The 17941-nt window shown below is 37.7% G+C and overlaps 1 protein-coding gene across 1 annotated transcript in view; it reads right to left on the reverse strand.

Annotated features, from left to right (window-relative positions):
- abcc2 (ATP-binding cassette, sub-family C (CFTR/MRP), member 2) overlaps positions 1–17941 on the reverse strand; it is a 174450-nt gene that overhangs the window by 82730 nt on the left and 73779 nt on the right. The window contains exons 14-15 of the mRNA XM_028795700.2: positions 14423–14507; positions 10955–11021 (exon numbers count right to left, since the gene is read on the reverse strand). Coding sequence (XP_028651533.1) covers positions 10955–11021; positions 14423–14507 — 152 coding nt within the window. The remainder of the gene's footprint in view (positions 1–10954; positions 11022–14422; positions 14508–17941) is intronic.

Raw genomic sequence — 17941 nt, forward strand, 5'->3', positions numbered from 1 at the left:
GTCACAGTGAGGCATTATGCAGGTGTACTGCTGTTGTAGTTTGGGGCAGAATGGTGGCAACCTCTCAGATTCCTTAACAATGAATGGTGTGAGTGAGTGTGGGAGTGTGCCCTGCAATGACCTCAGGCCTTGTCAGAGGTTGCTTTCTTCCTAGCACACAATGCTGAAGTTCATTAAGACAGTTTGGTAAAGGATGAAATCCCTCTTACTCTCTCCAGAACATGGATCCTCTTTGCGTTATACTCTGCCCCTAAGTCTGCACTCAATGAGCACCCTGACTGTGAAGTGACTGTAAACCCCCTCTCCAGGCCATTCACAGCCTCACCACAACCATTACATGATTGATTGGATCTGCTTACTCCAGTGACACCTGGCTAGATCTCCCACCTGCAGCACTTAAAGGGTAAAGTTTGCAAGGCAACTCTGTACCCCTGTGCTGTGTCAGAATGGCCTGCCCTAAGTCAACCTAGCGGTGCCCTTGTCCTTGACAACCTGTATTGCTGCTAGCATACCAAAACGCTTAACATGAGCATTACAACTGTAAACAGATTTAGCTGGTCTGGTGTGTGCAGTCGTGGGAGTGTGCCCATGATAGCCTGGCACCTGATGCTGAAGCAAATGAAAAAGATTTGACAATGGATGAAATTTTCAGAAACATGACACAGAAGATTGCAAACTAAAATTACATAACCCACTCCAGTGAATGGTAATTATGTTCATATTACAAACAGCACTAATGGATTTCGATGGTTTTTGAACATGCAGCTGTTGCCTCAGTCCTTGAGGGCTTCTCTGTAAAGGTCTCACAGATCACAATAAATCATTCATTTTCTAAATTTCAGAGAACTAAAAGCTGTTCATTAAGCAATCAAGGAAGTTACATCGATGAGGGAATGCTGCTCATTATAAGTCTAAATTGTGTTTCTGGCTAACCCATTGATGATTTCAGCTGACTAAAGTCAGTAATTTGGATTTATCTGAAACTAGACATCAAGTCTTCAATGACCTGCATTTACAGGGTGATATTTGTGATGTTACGATGCAGCCAAAAGTAAAAACTTTTTATGCTTTGAATACATTTTTTTTTCAGGAAGTTCTTTATTTATTTCTGTGTAATTATTTATGTTCTATTAGGCTCTTGAAATTATGTAAATATTATTATTGTGATGTTTTTATTTTACCACCACACCATTTTGTGGTATTTTTATCACGACATGTATCTTGGTTTCTGGGGATGTCATTTCTGGAAGTCATGCGCAGCATCGGCATTGCTTCATAAGCTGACGCCATATACACGATGGCCGCCAAGACTGTGGAAAATAGCAAACAAATATTTGCGTGTGATTTAGTTGTGCTTACAAGATCCACTGCATCAAATCTTCTAGGAGAGGAGGGGAGAGGTTAGTAGGGATGAAGCGTAAAAACATTAAGAAACAACTTAAGCATATTTGTGTTCCATAGAATGCCCAGTGGGAGATTTGGCCTTGGAAGCATCTTACCAGCTAGAGTTTTTATTTTCTGTTCTCAATTGCCACCTGACTATAGCATCAGACTTAACATTATAATCATTACAGACTTAATAAATTTAGCAATTTAGTCAATAAGTTAGTAGTCTACTTCATCTGTTACTTGTTTTTCTGTATCATATAAGTGCATATTGATTTATTGTTATTTATTATTTTTGGTACTTCATGAATTTATTCATTCATATACGTATTTATTTCTAATTTATTACTTTTCTGTCTTTAACTTTAATTTTTTTTCTCTTTAACATCTTCTAAAGTACTTTAAACTACATGTTTTGTATTAAAGCAGCAGTTAAGAAACTGATAACATAACATTAGAAGGAATTCTCTAAGAATCTTATTTAAGCAAAAGAAGATTATGAGGTGACATGATTGAAATGTTTAAAATTATGAAGAGAATCAATACAGTGGATCGAGACTGTTATTTGAAAATGAGTTCATCAAGAACAACTTGTTAAAGGTAAATTTCACACAAACATTAGGAAGTTTTTCTTCACACAGACAACCACAGACCCTTGGAATAAGCTATCGAGTAGCGTGGTAGACAGTAGAACTTTAAAGACCTTCAAAACTCGGTGTTATTTTAGAAGAATTATATGGACAGTACCAGTGAGCTTTGCTGGGCTGAATGGCCTGTCCTTGTCTAGCTTGTTCTAATGTTTTAAAGTGTCACAGGAGTATGTGGAGGAAAGTAAGCAGACAAGACACCTAAAAAAGGAAGACCTGAAGATTGGTATTGTCAGGCCCATTGACACAACAGCATTTTCTTTGTTTTTCCTCTTTTTCCTGCTCCTCTCTCTGGTCATTTTTTCCTACTTTGCCTAAAGGTGAGAGAGTGGAGAGGTAGGGAGCATGCACTGATGGTGCTGCACCCACCACACAACAAACCATCTGGATTGGGACCCGAGTGCAGCGGGTGACACCTCAGCACCATACTGGAACAGTGTGAGTTTTTTTTATGATGTCTGGAGTGCCAATCCTGCCACCAATCCCCAAGTTATCCCTATAAGTTGGAGGACCTGCTTGCATACACAAGACAGAGCAATTACTCAAGGGCCCAACAGAGTAGAGTCACTTCTGCCATTTATGGGATTTGAAGCGCCATCCTACCAAATGCCAGCGCAGATCCCTAGTCTCAGAGCCACCACTCCACCCCAACTCTGCCTAACATTGAGGATATCACATTAATGATAACATTTCAGTGTTTAAAATAGTATAGTTAGCAAAACATTCCTATCCACATCTACATGATTTTTAAGAAACTATTAATGTATTCAGGAATACCATTTTTTAATTGCACTCTCTCCAGGTCAGTCCTCCATTTGGTGATGTCAAATCCATGACGAGATTCATGTATCTGTCTATACTACTCATTTACTCATTTTGTATAAATCCACAGAATTGTGGAGAGTCACGGTCCATGCTGGCAGCAGTGAGCACAAGGCAGAACCAACCCTGGATAGGATACCACTCCATCACAGAGCACATACTTTACACACTCATGCTGGGAAAGCTTAGTTTTATTACTTAATCAAAGGTGCCCTTTACACATGGCATCCAGTTTGGATTTGGATTGTAAGTGGACAGAGTCAGAGATCTGATCCAACCTTTGACAGACACACTTTAAAGAAGCTTCGGCTTTTGAGGTTGTTGCATGCAGATACAACACATTGTCCTTTACGCTTGCTTTAAATATGGCTGCTACGTACTTCTGAACAGCTCAAAACACAGTTTGAATGATATAATCATAAGCACATTTACACTTGGCTTTTAATGTGGCTAAGTAATGTCATTATTGGATCACCAAAAACATGGTGTGTCAGATGTAAAGGTAACCTAGGGCACATCTGAAAAAAAACTGGAGTACCTGGAGAGGACACACACAGACAGTGGCTGAGGTGGCCATCGAACACCCCAAGGCAAAAGTGTTATCCCTAATATATCTGATATGAAGTAAATTCACATTTTGCCACTTAATTTCTATTTTTACCAAACACCCACATTTGTCCTTTTTTCTCAGTGTACAACTCTGGTACCTTTACTCAGCTTGACTCATTTTTGCTATTTTTCTATTTTTAGTATATCATTCATTATGTCAATTAAAATTCTTTAGTGGTATTTGATAATGGATGGATGGATTTTCCCTATATTGAGATTCAGTTTCAGGGATAGAGATTACTACAAAGGAATTACAAAATCCACCCATCCATCCATTATCCAACCCGCTATATCCCAACTACAGTATCACGGGGGTCTGCTGGAGCCAATCCCAGCCAACACAGGGTGCAAGGCAGGAAACAAACCCCAGGCAGGGCACCAGCCCACCGCAGGGCACACACCCACACACTAAGCACACACTAGGATCAATTTAGAATCGCCAATGCACCTAACCTGCATGTCTTTGGACTGTGGGAAGAAACCGGAGTACCCGGAGGAAACCCATGCAGACACAGGGAGAACATGCAAACTCCACGCAGGGAGGACCCGGGAAACGAACCCAGGGCTCCTTACTGTGAGGTAGCAGCACTACACACTGTGCCACCGTGCCGCCCGAGTTACAAAATAACAAGATTAATGACTGAATATTACTCTTGATCAACATAAATTATCCATCCACTTATCCATCTATTTCAGAACCTGCTGATACGGGCTGTGGTACAGCCAAGTCCATCTCAGCAGCAATACATGCAAGGCAAGAAACAACTCTAAATGAGCTGACAGCTCATTACTGGACTCCCATATTCAATTTAATTAATTTGTCTCTTGAGGTCCTCACCAAGTTAAGGCTCAGAGCACTTAAACATATAATATTCTAACAGCACTGACAAGTTTAATCTGTCTGGGGAAGAATCACCTACAGAATGAGCTGGCATCCCATCATGCATGTTGTGGTATGAAATTTTGTAATATTTTGTATGCCTTTATTTGTAACTTAGACAAAGCAAATGTAATATTAGTGTTACATTATTGATAAGACAGTAATGGTTTGATGGTTAAGAACCCCCACTCCAGTCTTTAGGACTGAGTCTTTGTAATTTTATGACAGGGTTGGGAAAGTGCCTAAAACCAGTTTGGCCAGTAGGACTCTCAATCATCCCCCACATAGAGGCCAACTACCTAGCTGGCAAGCTTAACCTTAACAAATGGTATTGGGGGCAAGTGTGAAACCATTGTGTTGCACCAGAATTCTATTGGTCTGAAGTTGTCTATTTGGTTTTAAATCAGAAGCCATTAAGTACCACAACGCCCTATTGGCTGTAAAGTTTGGACAGAGAGTATATAAATTGGCTTGCTTTACTCCTCCCTTTTTCTCTTACACCATCATCATGAAGGAGCATCTCACACACCATTTCCATGGAAAGGACAACACAATGAATTGGCACAGGCACACAGCCTGTTCTGAAGAAAGCTGACCAAAAATGATGCCTTAACTAGAGACATTTTAAGTAACTAACAAGTCTGTGTGCCGCCAGAAACTACACATCAGCATTTATCAGGTTGTATGGTTGCCAATATTCACTTGTACTTTGCTTATTGTTATTATTTAAAGAGTAACTTAATTCCTGCTTGTTTTTTACTACACCTAATTGCCTGGGGTTATAAATGTAGAAGGGAAGATGAGGAGAAGTTATATGGTACAATACCTTATTAACACAATACCTAGTGGTAAGTCTGTGAGATTTGAGGCATTCAGACAAAGGCTACACATTAATAATACAAAATGGGAAAGTAGAGTAATGTAGAGCTCTACCAAGACAAAACAAGGCAAATTAGCATCTTCAGTGTTAGCTGCAGAGCAGCCTAAAAAACCAACATGCCTGCCAAAGTCACAAATGAATTCCAACTAGTGTTGCAACAGTGAGCGAACTATCTAAAAGAATGACATAGAATCCATTGCCACATGGTGCTAGCAAGAACCGCAGCAGTGCTGGCACAATATGATAACAGTAACTCACTAAACTCTACAGTTTCAGATATAAACACATATGTTAAATTAAACATACAGTAAAATAGTGACTCTCATTGATAAACAAATCTTGGCAATGTAAAGTCAGTTAACATTATAATGGAGATAAAACTAGGTGAGAATGAAATGATGTGCACACTCTCACCGAACTAATCAGCCTAACGTGTGCATCATTGACAGCCAACAGGAGCAGCCAGAGAAGGCCTACAGGAACATGGGAAGTGTGTGAAAATTCTACATAGATCAGGAATTTGATCCCAAGTCTATGAAACTGTGATGCACAAATAGTAATAACAACCATCCAGTGTAAGTCAAGTTAAAGTGTAATAATGTTATAGTATAACTACATGCATTAGTTTCTAATATTGTGGGCAGCAGTCAAGAAGTGCCTCTCATGAAACACAGCCCCTAGGTCATTCTGCTGAGGTTGCTGCAATGTCTCTCACTGCGAGTTGATGTCACCGTGACTTTTTTCCTGACAACCAAGCCGGGTGCATGTATGGCTGTTCTGTTCTGGGAGTAACATGGCAGAGGAAGCCCAAACCTGCAATTCTGTGGTCATGTATGAGCATCTGTAGCGCTTAGAATGAATGATTTGTGTTTACGATGTTCATGTTGTGTGGTGGTATGTACACTTCGATTTGATTTGGAGTGTATGACATTTGGTTATCACTTGGCCCAGGCAATGGGCTTCACTGTGAGCGCAGCATTCATGCGCAGTGGTTGTGTTCCTGGAGACACGGCATGTGCCCATGCTTCCGCTTGCCACGAGAAGAACGAGATGCCCAATTTCATAGGTAACAAGCCCACACTTCCTATTCTGGGGTCAAATTATGTGTGTCATGTCATAAGCTCTTGATTAAGACCAATATCCAGGTCTGTTTTTGCGTAACAGACAAACAACCCTTAAGATTTTATATACAGTATGTATAGATACAGTGTATATTTAATAAGCTTTGAACTCAAATAAACAGGCTGCTTATGAAATATTATTATTTTTTATATAATATCCAGTATAAATTTTCCATTTGTGTTTATTACTGTTATACACAATGCTTACGTTTCCTTTATATTATTTTATAGTACTTGACTTTGTTTTCATTTCTTTACAATAGAAATCAGTGAAAATGTATTTCATGCTGGCTGCCAGCAGAAATATTGAGAAAGTTTTTTGTTTTACAGAGATTTATAGAAAAAGGGGTGGGCAAAATTCTTAGTAAGACACTGAATGGTTTACAATACCAAAACAATATTATCTTGAAATAACAAAATGTGTTACCATATCCTGGCATTCTGAGACCCCACAACTGCTGGACCCTTGAGACACCTGAGCAGCACAGACACAGAACTCTTAATTTGTGTCTTTTCTCAATAACCCTCAAACAAAAATGAGATACATAGTAAGCTAACATGTGACCGTCTAGCCTCGGGGGTCTCACACTCACATGCTGGGGGCCACCAATTACAGTCCAACCAATTTCCATTTAGAAATCAATCATTACTGTTATTAAAACAAGTTATTTCAATTGTATGACTTGCTAGAGTGCTCATTCTGCCACATTTAGACATTACCTATACTGTGTGACCACTAAGGAGCAATGCAGCACCCAAAACCCCAGACACACTGCACAGACACAAGTCCTGGGTTCAAATCAATGGTTTATTATAATAAATTACTTTGACAAAGACTTCTTTTTAACAGTGGCAAAACACAACACAACTCTATTTCTCTTTTTCTTTCTCTCCTATCCTTCTCACCTCCCAGGTGAGTTTATCCTTCTTCCATCTGACTCCAACCCGCATTGGGGAAATCTGAGTGACTCCTTTTATCCAAGAGCCTGGAGTACTTCCGGTGCTAGGGCATATCCCGTTGGAAGTCCCTGAAAGTACGGAGCATAAACCCCTGCAGCACCCCCTGATGACCCAGGGAAACCAACAAGGATGCTGGATGGCACTACAATTCCCCTGCATGCCCATGCATGTCCATTTGGATACCGAAGCCTGGGGATGTTACCATCTATGGTATGGAGACCTCCTTGATTGCTCCATGATGTTTTCCTTCCAGCCAATCTCATGGCAAAGATAGGATGTCTCCTGCATTTTCTTTCTCCTGGCTGGCCAGACGTGCCGTCCATGACAACTGTTCATTGTTCTTTTTTTGATGTCAACATCAAAATGTTTTGTGGACCAGAGCAGATGAGTATTTCTCTAGCTTTCTTGTTTTTTCTTTTCAAATATTTTATTGAAATAGATATTTTAGGATGCATACACAAGTGCAAATGGAATAACATTAGCTAATGATCTGTTTACTTGTTTTACATTTCATTATTGTTAAGCAGGCAGCTGCTGTTTAACCCTAACCCTTACCCTAAGCCTAACCCTAAAGAAAAAACTAATTTTAACACTTTTTCACTCCCCATTCTGACAGAGCAGATAAACCATTGTCCCATATTTCAGCACAGACACAGAGATCCATGGTTTGATGGCCACTGTATTCTCTGGCACCCGGAGATCCTCCTTTAGTTCCTCATTCTGCCTGTTGCAGAGTTGCCCTTTTTTAACCTCAGGTGTAAAATGAGCTGTTAAGGTGGTCTGCTTTTCCTTAGGCCAAGCAATACAGTAATTGAGGTATAATATTGAATGGACATATACAGTATGTAGAAAACTGAATAATTGTCATTACAGTACATAGCTGGCAAAAGTAAAACCAATGTTTAATAGAATTTTGAAATGCCCACAACTTTAACCAAGCAAAACGCTTATCAGTGCATTAACATTCACTAACTACTACTATTGTGCACATTTCTTCCCCGGCTATAAAAGTCTATTTCTGCTTCCCTGGAGTGTCAGCACTGCATGCTAACCAGCCTGCCACCATCCACCTCACAATGGATTCATTCAAAGTCTTTGTGATCAGGCAAGCCATTCTCATTTTGTCTATAACAAATGCCTTTCTGTTACACTTGAAGATAACTGACTTGATTTTCTGGCATCCAAGCATTTCATGTTATTATATCTTCATTTAAGCAGGCTTTTAATTTTTCCTTGGCTTTCAGTACAAAATACATATTTCTAATGTATTTTAAAATGACGAGGATCAGAGAACACTATAGAAATATTTAATAAAACTATACATCTGTAGCGAAATTGAATACTAAACATAAGCATTGGGAAACATTAGAAATAGTGAAATGGCGGCTCGCCAGCCACAAACTCTCAAAGTGGCTTAGCTGGACCACATGACACACTAGCTCTGCCTATTTTCTATTTCTTTTTTTAATTCCAGCCAACCTCCCTGTTTTGTTTGGGCTGGGAAATGGACTATGAAATGTGTGCAACAGGAACAAAAGGTTTTCTAGAATAACAAAGCATTGTTATCAAAAAAATGCTAAATCGGAAGCAAAATCAAAACCAGAATTCCAGGAGCCTTTACTGAAACTACAAGAATATCACTAGAAACAAAATGCTAAGACTATGAACTGAATTGAAAACTCTGAAGCTATAAGATGGTAACCAGAATACCTAACAGTATGAGCTCAAGACAAACACTGTTCAAAATGTAAATCCGTAATCTCGGATGGTAAACTTACAGCGGTACCTACATGAAGTGAAACATAGTGCCTCTTAGCAGGTATTCCTTAGCAAGAGTGCCGGACAGCCTAGCAACAAATCCCTGATGTTTGCCTACAAAGTAGTCAGTTTATTAACACCTATATATATGTGAGACATTTGTGAGGTCTCATGCTCCCCCTCACTCACTTAGGTCTGCTGATGAACAGAATCTGGTAATGACACCTTGGCATGGCATCAAATCTCAATCTAGACTCTTTACATGTATAGCTCCTGTCTGGTGGAACGAGCTGCCCACCACTACTCAAAATTTGGACTCCCTCAATGTGTTTAAGAAGCATTTGAAGACTCTCTTGTTTGTTGAATTTCTGTCTAGCTGATATTAGCTGTTGGGATTTTGTAACCAATGAATTATAACTAACTTGCATTTCATTCTGATGTCTTCATTTGTGTTCAATTTTGTAGCGTTGTCCTTTAACACTTGTTCGCAAACAGTCCCCCAGACTAATGTTTACTTCGTTAAGTCCCTAGATAAAAGTGTTTGCTAAGTTAATAAATGTGAAATGCTGTGACTTTAAAATAGCAGTGTGAAACACTTAAGCAAATGTTAATATCTTTCACAAATTAAAGAATTAATCAGAAACATACATATGGTCATGTTCTTTGAAAATAAAGTTTAAAGAATATTCATAACACATGAACAAAAAAATGTCCTGATTCTCAATATGGGTCTGAATCAAAATCCAGTCTGGGTCTGCGTCCACATTGACTGGTTACCTCCAACATCATTAAGAATGATGAGCCTGGGGTCTCATTATAAGTTGGTTCCCAACATATGCCTAGTTCTACCAGAATAGGCTTTGGCTGACCCATTAGTTTCTTTGAATGAGTGAATTGAACATTAAAATTGATTGCAAGAAGTGCAGAATGCAGCTGCTAGAATCTTAACTAGGAAAAGAAAATCTGAGCACATCTCTCCAGTTCTGATGTCACTACATTGATTACCTGTGTCATTTAAAATTGACTTTAAAATACTGCTTATGGTTTACAAAGCCTTAAATAATCCCGCTCCATCTTATATTTCGGAAGGTCTTTCACCTTACACTCCAAATTGTAACCTTAGATCTTCAAATGAGTGTCTGCTTATTATTCCAAGAGCTAAACTTAAAAGAAGTGGTGAGGCGACCTTCTGCTGTTATGCACCTAAAATCTGGAATAGCCAATAGGAATTCGCCAGGCTAATACGGTGGAGCCTACTTTAAAAAAACGCTAAAAACACATAATTTTAACATGGCTTTCTCATAGCTACATTTTAGCTCAATACTCTGTATATGCATTTAATTATCATTATTATTCATGGTGGCTGTGTAATCCGTACTAACCCCTACTTTCTCTGCTGTTCTTTTTCCGGTTTTCAGTGGTGGTGATCTCTGTCACCACCACCCGATCAAAGCACCATGCAGTCCTTACATTGATGGATTGAAGGCCAGAGGTCCACATGACCATCATCATCAAGTTCTTCCATGTGAAGCCTGTAAACCATGAGGACTGATTGAGGACATTTATGTTAGGTAGAATGCCTAGAGGGGGCTGGGCGGTCTTGTGGCCTGGAACCCCTGCAGATTTTGTTTTTTTCTCCAGCTGTCTGGAGTTTGTTTTTTCTGTCCTCCCTGGCCATTGGCCCTTACTTTTATTCTATGCTAATTAGTATTGCCTAATTTTATTTTTATATTTTGTTTTTCTCTCTTCCTTCATCCTGTAGGGCACTTTGAGCTACATCTTTTGTATGAAAATATGCTACATAAGTAAATGTTGTTGTTATTGTTGTAAAGTGCATCTAATTGATATATTATCAGAAAAAACACATTCCAGCATTTAGTAAAATTCTTACTTTTTCAGTGTTGGCTCTTCATTCTTCTCCCAAGTGAAAGTTGCATTAGAGAAGCTAACAGCAGTGTCTAAGAAGGTAGGAAACATGAAGTTTATTTATGATCTGTTCATCAGAAAACAGACTTATTCAGTATTACAGAATTCACCACAGCTTGCCATAAAACTGAAAGGAACAAACCAATTTCTAATGCTTGGGTGGGTTCATTGAAACTTCAGAATAACAAAAAACTGGGGCACAGTGTGTGAGATTTCAAGTAAGCTCATCAAGCATAATCACAACTGATTTCATTCCTTTCAGTTATTAGAATGGCTGTACAACTGAAAGAACACTTTTAATGTATGGAAAGCCAAATCCACATCCGTATCACTAATAACTTAAATACATGTTGAATGTTAAAAGTTTACCAATTTGCATATTATTAAGCTTATTCCATTTAACTACATATTGAACAGAAATCCCCTTTAAAACTTACAAGTGCTGTACATTTGTAAATGTTGCATACTTACTCCCTGTCTTGCTTTGAATGGGAACCCATTAACACTAATAAAGTGATCGAGAAATGACTTTAAGATAAAGACGCATTATGGATAAACAGGACGCTGAATCATCTTGAGCAGCATCAGGGAATCATAGCAGAGGCGATATTTACTCCAGCACTGGCAAGCTTACAAACATGATAGAATTTTCAATTTAATGTTGGCCTGCACAGTATGTGGATGGTAAATGCCATATTGTTAGCTAACTAACGTGAATTTTTATTTATTGTAAATCTGTGAATCAGTGACGGGAGAGCACCGAATGTAGGATTTAATAGTGGCTGATCATATAAATCAGAGAAAATAAACTCAGCCATAAGCACAATGCTTTCAGTGCTGTTCAGAGTCAGTATAGTGTACCATCTTAACATTTGCTTGATTGCTATAGTGGCTTAATTATTTTTTTTTTTAGCTTTGAAATGCAGTTTTGTTCGTTGTATATTTTGATAATTGCAAAGATTTATTCCTTGGATCTTCAAATGAGCATTTGCTTATAATTCCAAGAGCTAAACTTAAAAGAAGTGATGAGGCAGCCTTCTGCTGGTATGCACCAAAAATCTGGAACAGCTTACCCATAGCAATTTGCCAGGCTAATACGGTGGAGCACTATTAAAAAACTGCTGAAAACTGTCCAATTTATTCTGGATTCACATCCCACCATGAGGCACCCAAGGTTTTTAACGGTGCTCTAATGCAGATGGCAAATTGCAAGTTTAAAAATAATTCTAAATGAACACATCAGTAACAGAAGACTGAGGAATTTCTATTTTTTACTCAAAGTTGCTCCTGCATCATAAAAATCAAGTTTATTTATTTTAGCTCCTGTATCAGTCATTTGAATTAGAACTTGGAGTGCAGGCTTACAAACATGTTAGACAAATAAGTACAAAAAGAAAATGATTCACTGTATGAATGAATTTTCCAACAGGTGGAGCGCAGGCTTATAAACACGTTAGACAAAGAAGTACATAAAGAAAATGATTTACTGTATAAATTAATTTTCAAGCAGGCTACATAATAATCTGTCCAATGAACAGGAGTGACTACAACAGCTGACAGACTTTAATGGTGTCTAGTGTCACAGATCACTCAATATGCCTTTAAGAATGGACACAAGTCCACAAGGGAAACCCACTGGGGAAAGGAGGTAGGACTCCAGAGGCCTTCAAGCTGGAAACATCAGTGAGAAGAAACGTCCCAGAAGGGAACCAGAAGGCAGAGTGGGATAAACACCCCCACAAGACTCCAATCCAAAGAATGGCACGCTGACCATGTAACCCATCCATTTTTATTCAAAGAAATGAGAGCAGTTAACATCTAATTGTGAATGGATGGCTATTTCAGTTTTTGAAAGCCTTCTAGCTTTGGAAAAGAAGGTAATGCACCTTACACTGGACTGCCAAAACATCCTTTAATTAAAACAAGAAGAAGAACGGCCCTTCTTCTGCTGCTCAATAAAGAAAGAAGTGTTATGAACTGATAATCCCAAAAAAACATAAGTCCCATAAATCCTTCCAAAATTGCCCACTGGGAGGGGAATAACATCAAAACCCTGACTAGAAACCAAAAGGGCCTAAAAGAATCTTAATAAAATAAAAGATTTATTTTTAACAAAAATGTTCAGTAGCCCAAGAAGCTCTGTGGAGCAAAAAAGACAAGGCAATCCAAGGCAAACACAGTCCCAAGAGACAATCCCAAGCAAAGTCAAAAACAGAGCACAGGTTCAATAATTCAGAAATCTTAAAGGAATAAAGCAGAGCAAACTCAAGTAAACACTCCACTCCCTAGCGCATTCAAAATGAACCACCAGAACAAGGAGTTTCCCTCCAATTTATAGGGCAGTTTCCTGGTGGTGATTGGACCTTTTGGGGAACTACCCCTAAAACAAACGGTACATAACACAGGAGACATATAAACATAGAAAACAACAAACAACTAAAGAATGAACATTATGTACATAAATTAATGAGTCACAAATGAACAAAAGGAACATTAACCATGAACTTGAGATATGACAAGAAGTCGACAGAGGACAGGCTGAAGGTGTTTATTGGTAACTTTTTTGAAAAATTCCCTGTTTACTAGAGCTCATACTGTATGAAGACCCCTTAAAAGGAGACTGGAACTGTTTGTTTGTGTGATTGTTTTGTGACTCTGATAACTGGAGGAAAACCAAGATTCTGTAAAAAAACAATCTTTATGGTGGACTACTATTTGTGTTTTAAAAGGAACACTAAATAAAACTCATTGCAATGTCTTAATTAGAGATAGTGCATAAAAACCTGGTGTTCTGGTTGTTTAAGGGCCCCCAGTAGTCAGATAAATTTACTTCTATAATTTTATTCATGACCATTTTATGTGCAGAAAATGTTAAACCACAATGTCTCCCATGTAATTGTTTAGTTTATGCCTAAAACAAAAGGATGTTGCAGAAGAAAGGCTTTCAGCTATGAATCATCAGCAAATAATTAGGCTGAGAAAAACCTTATTAGAAATTTAGAAAGTAGCAGCTAACTGTTACTGTTATTAATTAGATGGTGAACCATAAAAAAGACTCTTTTGCAAAAGCTCCATTTTTATTGATCAGAGTTAATAATGTCAAGATGATTCAAAGAATGATGAGTGATACATTTTAGCAAATTGTGCTACAAAGTGGACATCCAGAAAATCTGTGATCATGTTATATTACAGAAGAAATTGGACAGCACAAAACCATTTGGTTTGTTTGGGAGCGAAGGCTGCAAGCTAACAATCTGGACGGCCCTATTGTAACAAGAGCCTTGATTTAACGGCTTAGGGGATTCACCAGTTTGGTAGGCAGCCAAGTTTTTTTCATGAAGCTGTTTTATTTACTTTTACTTTTCACTGCTTACTTTTCAAAAAAGGTGTTTTAGTAATATTCACCATAAAACAATATGAAAGTTCTGCTTACTGAAGCTGGAGTCGTGATGCACTGCTGAGGTGTCCAGTTCCTCACCCCCTAAAAATTTTTCCAGACGTTTTCTGGAGACATCAGCCTGCAAAGGATCACATGGAAATGCTTACTTTCAAAGAAACAGAAGTGTAAACAATCTCCAAATTGTAACATAACATTAGATTTTTACTGTCCACAAGACAGGTTACAGTAGCATAGCCTCCTTCAGACTAATCTCCTTTCTAAGACAAACTTTTGGCTTCTACATATATAACATTTTTAGTTAACAATTAATAGTGTATTATTATTATTATTGTTATTATTATCTCTACAATCTATTACAAGTGTGTGTATATATATATATATATATATATATATATATATATATATATATATATATATATATATAAGCAAATAAGGCTTGGGAAACTTAACATGTAAAATGTACCACTAAATGGGCAATACACTACTTTGTCCAGTCTGCAGTAGTCAACAGCCGGTATTTCATGGCCATATTTTGTTCTTTAAGGAATGGCTTTCTTACTGCCACTCGCCCTGTCAGACCTGCAGCACAAAGTCTCCCCATCACAGTAGAAACTGAGAGTTGATTTTTTCGACCACTGTTAAGCTGTGCTTTAAGCTGTTGTGCTGTGAGTCGCCTATCACATGAGCTGGTGACCCTCAGAAACTTGTCTTCTGATTGGGTTGTGACTTTGGGTCTGCCAGATCTCTTCCAATCACAGTTTCCTCCAGTTTCCAATTGCCTTTGGATTGTGTAGGAAACCGTACTCACTGACACTTTGACTTTTTGTGCAATTTCTCAAAATGAAAGGCCTACACTTCTAAGGGTAATAAGCTCTGTGTCATTTCATTTGTTAATTGCTGTTTTCTTGCCATTATTACTGGAATTTAAAACTTTCTACAGTGTAATTATTGTCCAGGTAGTACTTCAGAGGGTGTAGTAACACAGTCCGTTCCAGCTGTGCTATAAGGCAGACAGAGGGGTTTTAAGTAATCAACAGAGATTGGGACACCTATGCAAATTGTTTACTTCAACTTACAAAGTTTAATTTACTTTAACTGCTGTAGAACATCTGTAGGTTGTAACCTATTAGTTGTTCCCTGAAGAAGGTCCATTTGTAATATTCTGAAATTTTCTTTTTTTTACATGTTTGCTAACATAAACTTTAAATTTAATCCTCTGGCAGTTTACTGCTTACCTTTTCACCACCTTTTTTAGGTCATTTATTGCATTTCAAATGATTAAATTTGAAAAAAAACTGGAAAAACTGAGGTGTTCTAAAACTTTTGACAGCAGGAATAATTGTTTTCTAATTAAGAAACTGGTTCAGAATGTAAACTTGCAGCACTGCAGAACTCCAGGAGAGAAATTGAGCACCCCTGATATATAGTAAGCATGTACATGTGGCATAGCTATGTAATGCTCTAATACTCTTTAACATTTCAAAATGTGTCTTGGTTAAGAACCGGCTGATTTTATCTGAACTAAACCTTTTAGAAGTATTAGATAACCAAAGAAGTAAGAATCATGCTAATTACCACTAAAAGAAGTCCTGACATCAACATAAAATCATGATCAATACCCATTAACCATGCCCCACTTATACTCTATCATTTAAACATGGAGCTGTTTGATTTAGAATTATATCGTAATACTTCAAGTACATTTTAAAGAAATTCTTTAATGGTTTTCAAGCTTACGGCTCTTAGCAGACTGCTTATGATGATTTATAGGTTTAATTGATCTCTTAATCACTTTTTAACTGAACATTCATGAACTTACTCTGCTGAAACACTATATGATCCTGGGTGCATGGCTTTATTATGGTAGCTATGTTCTTGACAATGATTTTTGGCTTGGTGTTTTCAGTTAGTTAGTTCTTTTCAGAAATCATTCATCTGTATGGTTTGCGTCACATGATTTTTTTTTAATTTTGAGGGAATCAGTTTGGTGAGAATCATTGTGCTTGGTAGAACAAAGTAAGACAGCATTGAGCAGCTGTACAGAAACCGAATTAGAGGAAACAGGGGGCTGATCCACTGTCTATTTCATTTTGTACTGGAAGGTGTGAAACCTGCGGTTTCCTTAATAATTTTTTTGGCAGTGGAGGATGACCACTGTGCATGTGATAGATAGTCTCCAGTTTGTGTGAAGTGATGTGAAAAGCCCAAGGGAAACTCTAGCAATATATCAACTCGAAATTGTCTTAAAAAGTTCTGTAAGAAAGAAAGTTTATTAATATGATATTATACTTTTTAAAATTCAAGTAGACTATTAAGGCATATTTCAATAATTTGCTTCAATAAATTTAATTATAGCTGGAATGTTAACATATCTATTTTAGGATTCCCCAAAGGGAACAGTAAATACTAAAAAACATCCCTCTCCAGCATTAATATTCAAATTATTTTAACTTTTTAATATTTGATTTAAAAAATATCAAAGAAAGTCAACTAAAATTTCAAGAGCAGGAAAGCAAAGCAAATGAAGGAAAACCCACAAAAACAATCTGCAAACAAAAACAAGTAAGAAAGTAAGAACTAACAAAACATAAACTCTTAAATATTAAAGCAAACTAAAATCCCAAAGCAAAGGCCAAAAAAACCTAAATAAAAGCCTGTAATCTATAAACTAGGATTAATTTATTACATTGAAAACATTCAATGCACAAAAGCCAAATATCAAACTGTAACATTAATCATTAAGCAAGCATAACCAAAAAATCCAAAAAGCCAGGGGTGTCCAACTCTGGTCCTGGGGCTTCATGTATAAATGGTGCATACGCACAAAAATGTTGTGTACTCCCATTTCCATGTTCAAATCCCAATGAATAAAACCTAAACTTGGCGTTAAGCCACGCACATTTTCATGCCAGTTAAATGCTTGGTATACGCAAGTTCTCTGCTTAGCTTTGCAAACTACTGGCACCCAGCGTCAAAGCAGTGCTTTTGTTCCAGTGGTTTCCCTTTCTTTTTTAGATCCACATCCCTGACACAGCTTTGTCAAATACACAGAAATTAACCGCATATTGTTTATTAGTTTAAGGCATCTGATTGTAATTAACCTGTAACAATATAATGGTTCACGGAATGGCAAAACTATTCCAAATACCATAGCTGCTTTAGCGTTGTTCCTCTCAATGCACCACTCGGAGTATTTATATTCCTGTATCTGAGTGTGGAATCACAGCTCTACAGCAGCTGATCGGAAAGAGAATTATCGGTATACAGCATCAAGCACATGCTGCCTCAGCCAGCTATTTGAACTGCTCTCATATGAAAAACGCTTCAGAGCCTTTCCTGTAGGGACATCACGGTTTAGAAACAGTTTCATCCCAAGAACTATAAACGCAATCAATCAGTCCATCAAGTGCTCCTTGTAGAACTGTTTGTACGTATTAGTACAATTACTTCACTGTAAACTTGCAATACAGTTATAATATTGCACAACCTGAGCCGCTTTATAAAGCGCTTATTTACATATGATGACGATATCATTTTTAAGATGAAATGCAG

This window comes from Erpetoichthys calabaricus, chromosome 2 (assembly GCF_900747795.2).
Source record: "Erpetoichthys calabaricus chromosome 2, fErpCal1.3, whole genome shotgun sequence".
NCBI lineage: Eukaryota > Metazoa > Chordata > Cladistia > Polypteriformes > Polypteridae > Erpetoichthys > Erpetoichthys calabaricus.